This window comes from Chlorocebus sabaeus, chromosome 18 (assembly GCF_047675955.1).
Source record: "Chlorocebus sabaeus isolate Y175 chromosome 18, mChlSab1.0.hap1, whole genome shotgun sequence".
NCBI classification, from domain to species: Eukaryota; Metazoa; Chordata; class Mammalia; order Primates; family Cercopithecidae; genus Chlorocebus; species Chlorocebus sabaeus.
In genome coordinates this window covers 46,262,286-46,275,390 of record NC_132921.1, presented here as the reverse complement: position 1 = coordinate 46,275,390, position 13,105 = coordinate 46,262,286, and the positions used below count along the sequence as shown (strand labels likewise).

The following is a 13,105-nucleotide window of genomic DNA, read 5'->3' as shown; positions in this document are numbered from 1 at the left end:
TGTGTCTATTGAGATAATCATGTGGATTTTGTCTTTAATTCTTAAACGTGCATATTAACCTTTCCTTTTATCCTTTTATACTCTCTGGATGTGCAGACCCACCCACTCACTCCTGTAGATCCATTAGGCTACAGTTGCACTGTGAAAGGCACAGAGAGGGACCAGGGGAGAGGAGGAGAAGAAAACTGTTATTAGTCCATTCTCATGCTGCTAATAAAGACATATCTGAGACTGGGTAATTTATAAAGGAAAGAGGGTTAATTGACTCACAGTTCTGCACCGCTGGGGAGGCCTCAGGAAACTTACAATCATGGTGGAAGGGGAACCAAACACGTCCTTCTTCACATAACGGCAGCAAGGAGAAGTGCCGAGTAAAGCGGGAAAGCCCTTATAAAACCATCAGATTTTGTGAGAACTCACTCACTATCACAAGAACAGGATGGGGGATACTGCCCCTATGATTCAATTATCTCTACCTGGTCCCTAAACGATACATGGGAATTATGGGAACTGCAATTTAAGATGAGATTTGGGTGGAGACACAGTCAAACCACATCAAAAGCCTTCCTGGGAGGCCTAGCAAACTACAGCAATGGACGGCCATTCAAGGGGGAAAGACAGACAGAAGACAAGTAAACACCAAGACTGGTGTGCCATTGCCCAAAGTCCACCCCTCCCCATTCTGGGCCAGACACACTACTCAGTGGCAGGCTTGAGTAAGAGGCAGATGATGGAACAGATCAAAGATGTCTGACTTGTGCTTTGGAGTACTGGTTAGGGGGGCCACCCTGCCCATAACCATACGATCTTCATATCATGTATTCTAAAAGTTACAAACTAAACTGAAAAAAATTCCTTAAAAGTTTTACGGCCTCAAAGTCATATCCTTCTTGTTCTTCTGAAGGAATACTATAATCTCTCTCTTTTCACATGTGTATCTGGATCTTTTTCAGACCTTTACTTGTTTGTTGTTACTCTCCTTGTTTGTAAAATACATGCTTAAATAACATTTCCAATTTATATGTTAAGTTTGGATCCCCTGTGCATCTAAAAACAATGCTCTAGAAAGTGTAGGATAAAGAATCTTGGGTTGTATTTATGTATAAAGTAGGACCTAGAACATTAATATATTAGAATGAGGTGAAGTGGTTAACTAGCTGTGGGCTGATGGATTCTCCCTTCAAATCTTCCTGCATACAGATCTTGAATAGTTGTTATATTGTACTATCCAATCCTAATATCATATCATATATCTAATATATAATGTCAAGTGGTAATAAGAGCCAGAAAGAAAAAATAAGAGTATAAATGGTTAGGTAGTGACCTGACACAGGGTGGTCAGGGAAGGCTTCTCGGAGGAGGTGGTATTTTGGGCAGAGACCTGTGGGATGAGTGAGAGCCATCCATGCAGCTGTCAGTGGGGAAAATGTTCTAGGCATGGGGAACAGCTGGTACTGGATACCTTGTCAGACCTATGGTCCTACCCTGTGGAGTGGCCTCCTCACCCCTCCCCACAGGCCCTGCAGGCTTTCAGCTCCTTGACTTCTGTGTCCCTCTAGGGTTCCTGTACACTACACATGGTGTCTGGGGCCCTGAGGTGGGCTTTTTCAGGGAATAACTAGGAGTCCAGTGTAGCTGGAGTCACAAGAGGTGAAGTCAGAGAGGTGATGGGACCAGTCATCCACCGCCTTATTTGGAAATGCTATATTTAGTTTATCCATGCATTATATCCATCATATCCATCCAATGCTATATTTAGTTTATCTGTCCATGGACATTTGGGTTGTTTCCACTTTCAGCTATTATAAATAATGCTCCTATGAACTTTCATGCAGAAAGTTTTGTGTGTACACATATTTTCATTTCTTTTTATGCAAAGGAGAAAAATTGCTAAGTCATATAATAACTCTGTTTATCTTTTTGAAGAACTGCCAGATCATTTTCTATGGCTGCTAAACCATTTTATGTTCCTGCCAGCACTGTGGAAAGGGTCCAATTTTTCCACATCCTCACTAACATTTGTTCTAGCCTGTCTCTTTTATTACAGCCATCCTGGTGGGTGTATGTGGTGTCTCCTTGTGGTTCTGATGTGCATTCCTTAGTGATGTTGAGAAGCTTTTCATGTATCTCTTGGCTGTGTGCATATCTTTTTAGGAGAAATGTCTATTCAAATCCTTTGTCCATTTTTTATTTGTCTTTTTAGTGTTGCATTGTAAGATTCCTTTATATATTCTGACACAAGTCCCTTATTAGACACATGACTTGCAAATATTTTCTCCTATCTTTTAGATTGTCTTTTTAGTCTTGATCATATCCTTTGAAACACAAAGGTCTTTAAGTTTAATGAAGTCCAGTTTATCTACTTTGGTCATTTATGCTTTGGTTGTCATATCTAAAAACATTAATCCAAAGTCATAAAGATTTCTACTTTGTTTTCTTCTAAGCGTTGTGTAGTTTTGGCTATCATTTTTTAGGCCCTTTACTTTAAATACAAGTTATACGTTTACTTCATTATTCTCAAAAAGAGTAAGCCAGTGTCCCTTATTTTTAAAAAAATCCATATTCAAACTGTACAAATTAGAGTGATCAACATTTTTTGTCTATAAATAGTGGTATCATTTGCATAATATTGTTTGCTCCACAGAAAGCTTTCCCTCTGTCTCCTGCTGTGTTCCTTCTCATTTCCTAATAACTAAAAATTGGGTACTTATTTGCTCATGTAATTTCTTTTACAACATTTTAAAACAATGTCTAATCATTTTTGTTTACAAATTAAGTAGGTAAAATAAATTTATTTTCTGCTTCTTTGGTGTTTCCTAATTAAATTAGGATTATATGTAATATCGCAAGAAATGTTTAAAAGTATTTACTCAGAAAACAGCATCTATTTACAAACTGTGGATTAACATGTTATTCATAAGTTCATGTCAGTTTTAAGTGTTCATTAAAAGAATTTCTAAGCAACATTTCTTTATTCCCATTCAATTCTCATATAATCTAGAAATGGTGCAATATTTTTCTAAAATACCACTTTAACATTTTTCTTACAAAAGTTTTACATATATCCATTTTAGAAAAACGTTAAAACACAGGTATGCAAAATGAAAAAGTCATCTGTTGAAGTCCTACCACCTAGATATAACCTCCATCACTGGGAAAGTGAGTTGAACTTCTGTTTGCATTTTAATTTGAGAAGACTCTTAAAATTCAAAGCCCCAGGAATGAAGGACAGTGTCTTCTTACTGAGAGTGTGGCTTGTTGGTTTCTTTAGTAGTAGTAGTAGTAGTAGCAGTATTTATTTTTTTAAGTTCTGACATTGATTTCTTACTGAGACATTTTAGACAAGTAACTTTTATTTCTGAAAACTGAAGTCATTGCCATTACTGTTTTTTTCCTTGCAGATTCCACTCCTTTTTACTCTTTATGGGCCATCCACCTTACGCAATTCGGGAAGTGAACATAAACAAATTCTGCAGGATCATTAGTGAATTTGCACTGGAGTATCGCACAACCAGGGAAAGGGTTTTGCAGCAGAAACAGAAACGGGCCAACCACAGAGAAAGAAATAAGACCAGAGGGAAGATGATCACTGATGTGAGTTTCACACAGTCTCTTTCCTTATGTCATTCGTTTTCAAAGTAAGATCAATCAGGAATTCTCCCCACAGTTAAAAGCTATGCCTTTTTTTTTTTTTTTTTTGAGTATTAAAAAAAAATTCTTTCTTTGAAAAGGTGCTCTTAAAGTACTCCTCCACCATTTCTGTGAAAATCTGCTATATAACAAACAAGGACCTAGGAGATGTAAAGTTCAGAACGTGTGGCTAGAATAGGAACATGGAACCCATTTTGGTGTGTTGCATGTTGCTGATGACATTAAATGTTTGGTTCTATTTTTACCTCTGTGATGTGGATAAAGTTGGGTGAAGACAAGAAAAATATAAACGATAATGGCACTTATCATAGAAAGACAAATGTACATTGGGGAATTGAGTCACGATTTTAATCATCATAACGGTGCTAAGTAACCAATCAGTTGACACATGGACCACCCATTTTGGGCATCTGAATAAATTGATGTGATTGCTCAAAGATATAATCTAATGGGCTATCGCCAGTCCCTTGAATCATGAGACATCAGGGTGGAAAGAGATCCCAAATGACAGCGAATCCAGTAGGAGCTTCCCTATAGCACCCTGGGGAGCCCCTGCACACTTACATGTCTGCCCTGCTCTTGGGCTCTTTCCCCATCTCTCCCGTCTCAGCCCCAAGCCCACCCAGGTCTTGGGGGGCAGTGCGTATTCAGATGACAGATGCTCAGTAAAGTGGAGTGTGAAGGGATACATGAAGATGCCAGAGACCAACAGAGATACATAGCACAGGTTCCTTTTTCTTAATCTGCCTTTACAAAGCATAAAAACCAGGCTAGTATCTCACTTACCTCATCCATTACTGTAAGGTCAATTCCAGGCAAAAGGCTGACATTTTCTGGGAATCCTCCTTTAGTCACTATTTGTTCTTTCTTGAACAGACTCAACGATAATAAAGTCATCTTTTTGATATTGACATGTCATATGTGGAACTTGTTGAAGGACTGTAGAGTGTGATTTTTTTTTTCATGGTTTGGATTGATGCCCATGGATTTCTCCCATCTGTGCATGCATTTGAGTAGCACATGGACTTCTGGCAATAGAGGGAATGGAATGAGGAAAGGATTAAGCCACAGGGCGTGCCATCATCTGGGCAATTACACATTTCAACTGAACCCTAGTCAGGCAGATTTTTTGGGGGGAGGAAGACAACCAATTAGGAAGACCTCACTGAGGCCGCCCTGTGTGCACAGACATGTGTGTATGTAGTCAGCCAAGCAGAGGGCACTTGGTTACTGCTCTCTGGAAGTCCACATTCCTGAGGGCCTGACTTACATGGAAGGCCAGATGCATTAACTTACCAATTTTGTTGTTATTTTAAGAACCATGGGATAATCATTTCTCTTACGTAAGCTCCTTGTTTTCTTGGAATTTTCTAGACCTCTAGGAAGTGCTCAGGTCACTTTTCTGCAGAAGGAGCCCTTTCTACAGCTCTACCCCCGACCCAAGCAGTTCTGAATTCCAGTACCATCAGCCAAGAGTCTTCTGTCTCCTCTCCTGAAATCTCAGTTCAGTAGGATCCTTAGCCACTTGGAGGACAGCAACCCAGGAAGCATGTTGGATCGACTAGGGCAAACTGTAGCCCACATTTTATTCATAGTATTATTTTTTAAAGTTTAAAAACAGGAATTGCTTATTTTTGTGGCTATGAGACACATTGGAGGGTGAAAAATACAAGCCGAATATGCTTATAGTTATGTGGATACATCAAAATTTCTTGCTAAATTCTTGAGATTTTTTACAGATCCCACTAATTTTTAAATTCTGTCTCCGAAAACATTTGGCTTTCCCAATCATAAACAGAGGTGAATGTTTCTAGAGTTTGATTGAAAAATATTTAAATTCCCATTAAAATCTGGACAGGACAGGCTTCCATCAGGAATCATTCCCAGCCTGGTCCATGTTTTTAATGGCCAAAGTGGCATCATTCATGTAGAAAGATTGCCCTCTGCTGGAAGATTAGGGTATTGTCCCTTAAGGAAAAGTGTACAGCCTCGGGTTTTTGCAACTCAATTATTAAGGGCTCATTGTGCACCCAGCAGTGCCTGGGAAACCAAGGAAGATATGAGTATAAAGAAAAGCTTATATCCCAAGGACATCATAACCTGGTTAAAAATGGCATATACACAACTTAAACCACTGAAAACAAAGCCAGACTATAGACTTAGAATCACAGACCCCCTGAAAGTTGGAGCTAGAAGAGATTTTAAAGAAAACTGTTTGTAGTAAGTTACCTTGAATGTACATGCTGAATAAAACGAGGATGCAAGTGGTAGCATTTAGAGATGAGAGGTCTGAGGGTAAAATCTGCAGCCCCCAAGCACCAGCTCCTGAGTACCTACCTTTGTTCTTCTCTCCCTGTTTCTGGGTATTCAGAAGGCTTCCTTTCTCATCATCAAAGGGTCTTGCCAGGCCAGGATCAGTGAGCAACTAATTCCTCATCCTGTGTACAAAGTTGTCCCTAGACCAAATGGCGACATAGACAAGGCAACACAAGGCAACTACAGCCTTTCTGCCGCATTCACACTCCCGATGTGGGCTGTGAGAACCCAGGCTGGTCAATCCCAGGCCTCCCATGTTGGAGGGAGCAGTAATCCTGGGAGAGACCCTTAACCTCTCTCAACCCCAGCTTCCTCTTTTATAGAAAGGGAATGATGATTACTTTTAGGGATGCTGAGAGGGCCAAGATTTTATATATGTAGCACCTTGAACATGTGTGAATTTCTGGAAAAATGCCAGCCTTCCCAGGTTATATAAATAAGATTTTTTTTAAAAGAGTAATGGAACAGGGCTGTCGTCTCTTGTCACAATGCCATTTGGGTGAGGCAGTGTGGAATGTGATGGACTGGAAGTGGTTTGTCATTTTAACTTCCAAAAGCGTAGTTCATTCTCAAAACACTTTAATCTGATTTGCTGGCCTGGCCCTGTAACCTCATGGACACTCCTAAATTGAAAGTGTGTTTAATTTATGATCAAGAGATTGACATGACTTTTCACTCTCAATTTATTTTAGAAGAGGGATATTTTATTTAAAGTAACTTAAAGCAGTTTAGTGCTAAAGTAATTAAAAGTACGGAGAGTCAGTTCAGGTGGCCACCATGAGAAACAGGTAAGATATTATAAAGGAATTAATTTCATGCTCCTGAGGAGAGAGTAATCTGAGCACGCGGCTGGAGCCGTTGTCCCACTTGTCCTGGCTGGCCTGCATGTGGAAGGACTAGTGGTAGCCCAGACCGGCAGCCTGGGCAGGGAGGGATCCTGCGCTTGGGATGGGATGGGAGGGCCGGCAGCTGACAGGCAGAGCCAAGCAAGTGGAAACCAGTCCACTTAGAGAGACCTTGATGACTGTCAGGCAGTGATGGGTTCATAAGGATGTGGCCAGTATTGTCATATGGTTCACAGAGCAGGACACTCTTAGCAGGATGCAGAGCTGCAAGTGAGGTTGGTGCTAGTCAGGGAACCAAATAAGCTGACTGTTGACCTCAGGGACAGCCCCAGAAGATTGACCTGGAGCCCTGTAAGTCTCTCTGGTCACGGGTGATCTTGGAGTTCAGGCAAGGAGTGTCCAGATGAGGACAAGAGGGTGGGGCCTGGCAGCTCCCAACTCCAGAGGATGTATCCTGGTTGTGGTGACAATTTATTTACTTGGAATCTTATGTGCCATTGAGATGATCTTTTTGCTGACTTCTGTGCCTTCTAAGAATCCCTTCTGTCTTTTCTGTCCTGTCCTGTCCTGTCCTGTCCTCTCGGGTAGACTGATGACGAGGAGGAAGTTGAGGTATGACTATTTATGAACATGAAGAATGCCACATTTGACCGCCTCATGTATGCTCTGGTCTAACCTAACATAATCAGCATGAAGTGTCAGCACCATTCAGTGCTTTAAACAATGCATGGACATTTTTCTGGTTGGTTTTCGTGTGATCACTAACCACCTGACAGGGGCCCTCATCATGCCACGTGTGCCAGGGACTGAAGGGTTAAATGCATTTTCTGACCTGTCCCTGAGGCCTAGCTAATCAGTAACCATGTCACAAGTGGCAGGTTTAGCAGGTCTCTCCCTGCTGCTGGAAAAGTAGACAATTTTCCTTTGGCAATTTAAATATGAGAACTAGATTCCGGAATAACCACATGAAGAGGCCTGAAATCAAAGAGGAAGCAGGGCACTGGCCAAGGGCCAGGCTAGAGTCTCGGCCCCCAGCCAGTAGGCAGCCTCCGATGTGTGCCCATTTCCTCTGCTGGTGTTAATGGCTCCCATGGGCCAGTGTCCATGCAGTGGTAGATGGCAGGGGCTCCTCACCAGACCCTGGATGCAGGTGCGAGAACCAGAGACCGAGGGGGGCTAATTGGCCCTGGAAAATGAGGAGAGAGCTGTGTAGATGCTACAAGCCACAGATAGGTCCCCAACCCTGTTGCCGTGGCTGAAACACTGGGTGACAAAGGAAGCCAGCAATCTGTGGAGCTATTCTTTGCAAATGTTAATCTGACTTTTTGTTCTTCATCCAGGTGTTTGGCATTGTGTACGTATCGTATTCCAGCATACCTCTTTTAAAATATGTATGTCCTGACCTTTTATTCAGTTAGAGAAAATCAGCATGAATTTCTGTGTCTTGTTCTGTTCTGCGCCCTGACACTAATTCTTTTGGGGTCCCTGGCAAGCACGTATTCTTGAAGGACCTCAGTTTTCTTTTCCATAAAAGCAAGATGGGACGAGGTCTAGAAGAATTCTTCCCAACTCTTAACATGCTAGAATTCTGTGACTAAATCCCACTTTTGTAATTCTACCATCGTAAGTGATACTTAAGGAAAATTTAACTGCTTTCTGGCACTAAGTAAAAAAATAAAGCCTAATATGCTTGGTTAACAATGCATATTTCATTTCAATTCTCATATCAGGGCTTTGGTGTTAGAAACACATTTGGCTTTAGACCTTCCCAGAACCAATGCCAGTCGCTCCTGGCAGCCACCCTTTGAGGGGATCTGAGTGAGTGAGAGAGACCACTACAATGGATGAATGGGTGATGGTCCTTCTGGGGGCTGGGGGCTTTTCTGTCTCATATTAGATCTTCCTGTAGGCACAGATGTTTTGTCATTAGTTAACAATTTCAGTGACTGCTGTAATGAATGTGTCTGCAAACAAAACAAGACAGAGGAGAGAAGGTTTTCCTCAACCATGGGTTTTAGAAGCTTGAGTTGTCTTTTTGGGAAGTCTCCCTCACCTGCTAACTTCCCCTTGGTTTTGCAGTCCGGCAAGTTTTCCGGCAGTTCTCCGGCGCCCCCAAGCCAGCCGCAGGGTCTGAGCTATGCGGAGGATGCGGCTGAGCACGAGAACATGAAGGCTGTACTGAAAACCTCGTCCCCCTCCGTGGAGGACGCCACCCCCGCGCTGGGCGTCCGCACACGCAGCCGAGCAAGCCGAGGTAACTCCTGGCTGCATGGGGCTCATCTTGTCTTCTCAGGTTGGCCACTCCAGGGGGGTCCAGTCTCCATGGCAGGCTGTGGTCCATGGCTGTGACTGGCCCTCAGCTCCAGTGCCAACCTAACCACACATATTCCTTCACTAGCGTCTTCCTGACCCACCTTCAATAGCTTCATCTCCAAAACAAACATTCCCATGAGAGTACCTCAGTTCACACAGAGGGAATCCTTACGGGGGTGATCTCCCGAGGGAGAGCTGGGGCGGGCAGACTGTGACCTGCAAGCCAACTCTAGCCTTCCCCCTGCTTCTAGAAATAAAGTTTTGTTGGGACACAGCCATACTTACTCCTTTGTGTAGTGTCTGTGGCTACTTTGGCAGAGTTGAGCCACTGTGACAGACACTGTAGGACCCACAGAGCCTAAAACATCTACTACACAGGACAAGGTTGCCAACCCCTCCGTACAGCACTACGCCTTGGTCCCTTTTTTACATCCTTAGGCAGAGACAAAAACTGAAACTTCAAAATGGTGGCCAGATTCGAGTTTCCAGATTTGTTTTTATCATTAGAAGGGATTAAGATGCATTTGACATCTGTGAATGTTTCCTCGTGTTTCCTTGGTCTGGCCTGATAACCCGTTTACCCTCCTGGGTTTCCTCACTGCCTGCAGGGTGAAGCCCACACTATTCACACTATTCTTGGAGGCTCCTGTAGGCAGGTCCTGTCCTGTCTCCCAAGCTTGGCTTTCCTTCACCCTGCATGGTGAAGAAAAGCGCCTCTCAGCACCCTGCATGTCCCGGAGTCCCCACTCTTCTCATGCTGCTCCCTCAGTTCAGGATGCCCGCTCCTCTGCCTGTCCCGTTCCATTCACCTCCATTCACCTCCACACCCTGTGGCACCCAAAAAGGCCTAAGACATCCCATGTTATGAGCCTCTCTGTGGCCAGCAGCTCTTGCAGGCTTTGTATGCTAGGCTGAACATGGCCAACAGGGATGTGAAGGAGAGCATTAATGCCTGCACCATGGTGACCCCAGCCATCAGGCCGGAGCCTTGAGCCCCTGTGCCTTGGTGGATGCAAGAGGAGTGCAGTTGAAGCCTTCTTAGGGGGTGGATCTCAGTAACGGAACATAAACAGGTTGTACCAGTTTTAAAGGAAAAGAAACATCTATTCCTGACCAGAAAGGATGAAGAGAAAAGATGTTGCTGAGTCTGTACAACATGGGGTCATCTTTGCTGGCATATGAAAGGGATTAGAATGGGAGGCTGTTCAGTTTCTCTGCACATTAATGCCCATCTCAAGGGAGACTTCTGCTTTCATGTGTCATGTGTTACGGAGTGACAAGTCACCCACCTGCTACAACTAGAAATAAAAATAATCGAGCCTTCTTTTAAAAAACATTATAGAACTGTAAAAGGAAAGAGGACTAGACAAACTAGAATTGGAGGTGAGCTGACATTGCCTCTCTGTGAGCATTTGCCAAATCTGGGCACAAGCTGAGGATTGGGCTTACAGTGATGGAGTGACTCAAATGGGAAAGAGAAGCCAGCAGAATTTGTAGTAGCTGTGTGAACTGGTATAAGAGATTGAAATTGAGAGGAGGCCAAAATGCAGATGATTTTCTCATGAGACATTTGCTAAATGCAGCACTGCGGAATGGGGGTTGGAGGGAGGAAGGTCAGTGGGTGATCCTGGGCTAGAAAGGTTGAAGGAGATGTCCTGCAGTCTTTAAACTGAGGAGACAAAGATAGGCTAGAGTAAGCACCTTGAACAGATACTCACTGATCTTGGCCTCAAGAAAAAGAGAGGTGGGAAGTGGACTGCTTGTGAACTAAAGCTGCTGTCTGGCCTAAACCCAGCTCAGTACCTCACTGTATCTGTTAACAGAAGAGAAAAGACTCTCTGGAGGAAAATAACGCTGTCTTCAGTCTCTATGTCCTTCTATACACAAAGTCCAGTACAGTAAAAATTACAAGCCAGAGGAATAATATGAAAATATGACTGAAAATCAAGAAGAAAACTAGATAATAGCAGCAGACCCATAAGTGATTCAGATGTTGAAATCTACAGTCAAGGACTTGAAATGACCATTATAAATGTTAAAAACTAAAAGGAAACATAGACAGATGGGTAAAAAGATAGATGATTTCAATAGCAAATTGGACTCTATAAATAAGAATAAAATGGATATTCCAGAACTATAAAATATCTGAAATAAGAAACTCATTGGATGGGCTTAATAGAGATTGGTCACAGCAAAAGAGGAAAAATGGATTCAAAGGCAGGTTAATAGAAAATGTACAAACAGAAGCATAGTGAAAAAATGGAAAGAATAGAATAAAATGTAAGATCTGAGGGACACAGTTGAATGGTCTAACGTATAATTGGAATACTGGAAAAAGATGGATCAGAAGCAATATTTGAAGAGATTGAATAGATTTGAAGAGATGGCTGAGAATTTACCAAAACTGATGATAAATATCAACCAACATATTTAAGAAACTTAGCAAATCCAAGAAGAGTAAGTACAAGGAGAACCATACCGTAGACAAAGTGCTAAAATAAATAAATAAAGATAAAATCTTGAAAACAGAAAAGAAAGATATATTGCCTCCTATGGAGCAATGGTAATAATGATGGCTCAATTTTCTTTTCTTTTCTTTTTTTTTTTTTTTTTTTTTTTGAGACGGAGTCTGGCTCTGTCGCCCAGGCTGGAGTGCAGTGGCTGGATCTCAGCTCACTGCAAGCTCCGCCTCCCGGGTTTATGCCATTCTCCTGCCTCAGCCTCCTGAGTAGCTGGAACTACAGGCGCCCGCCACCTTGCCCGGCTAGTTTTTTGTATTTTTTAGTAGAGACGGGGTTTCACCGTGTTAGCCAGGACGGTCTCGATCTACTGACCTCGTGATCCGCCCATCTCGGCCTCCCAAAGTGCTGGGATTACAGGCTTGAGCCACCGCGCCCGGCCGGCTCAATTTTCAAAAGGAACTATAGAAGCCAGAAAAAAAAGGAATGATACCTTTAAACTGCCAGAAGAAATAACTTCAACTACAGAAGTCTGTCTTCAGATAAATTATCTTTCAGAAATGAGAGCAAACTTTTTACATTAAAACGGTAGAATATCCATTTTGACTTAAGTGTTTTCCTTGTAGACTCTTTAGATTAGATTTCTATAAAGGGAAAAACTTCAGTGCTTTCAAATCTCAGTTTTCATGTTTTAGAAATATAAAAGTAAAGTGATAGTGTGCTATTATGGTCTAGAATGCTTTATCCTCTCCACCACATCTCAAATGTCTTGCTAACACTTACTAACTAACATGGTCCCTTGGGTATGTAAAATGTGTGTGCAGCATTACCCTGATGGCTACGGTGTGGGTGCAAGGGTTCCAGGAAGAGGAATGTATACATGACTAGGAATAATGGAAATAAATGGTAATCAGGCAGTGGGAAAGTAACCAAGAGGAGCGGACATAAAGTAGAACCAGGAATGAAGTCTTAAGAGAATGAAGTCATCATAAAATTGAGTTTGACAATCTTGGACCTATGGCAAGATGTTTCCTTTCAGCATCTCCTGACACGTTACATTGACAGAAGATCCTTAGGGTTGTGTAAGATGGAAAAGTATAGGTAATTCTCAGAGGGAAGATTAGATGATGCCTTCATTTCTGGCCCAGTGCTCTGATAATGTATTATGAGCAAAGACAATTTATTGAGCTTTGCATGTTTTTAGAAGGTAGTTTGGCATTTTAAGGTAAGACAGAGAATTATACATCAGTAGATAAAAGGGAACACAGGAAATTGCGGGGTAAAACACAATTGCACGATTGATTGCTCTACTCTGAGGAGGACTATTGTTCAGAGGATCTGCAGAGGCCCAGTCTAAAAGCTGTGGCATTATAAGGACTTTTACTTCCAATTAGAATACCTTGACCATTCTGAGAATGCAGACGCATTCAGCAGCAATTTCAACAGTTTATTTTTGAAAAGAATCTATTTTTTAAAGGGCTTATAATGCTGAAAAAACTGGCCTAATAGCAAGTAGATCAA

At 42.2% G+C, this 13,105-nt stretch overlaps 1 protein-coding gene across 4 annotated transcripts in view; it reads left to right on the top strand.

Annotated features, from left to right (window-relative positions):
• The window catches only part of FHOD3 (formin homology 2 domain containing 3), a 519,848-nt gene that overhangs the window by 493,729 nt on the left and 13,014 nt on the right, over positions 1 to 13,105 (top strand). For all 4 annotated transcript variants that reach the window (XM_073006355.1, XM_073006354.1, XM_073006353.1 and 1 more), the window contains 2 exons: positions 3,402 to 3,594; positions 8,892 to 9,066. In XM_073006355.1, the coding sequence (XP_072862456.1) occupies positions 3,402 to 3,594; positions 8,892 to 9,066 (368 nt within the window). The remainder of the gene's footprint in view (positions 1 to 3,401; positions 3,595 to 8,891; positions 9,067 to 13,105) is intronic.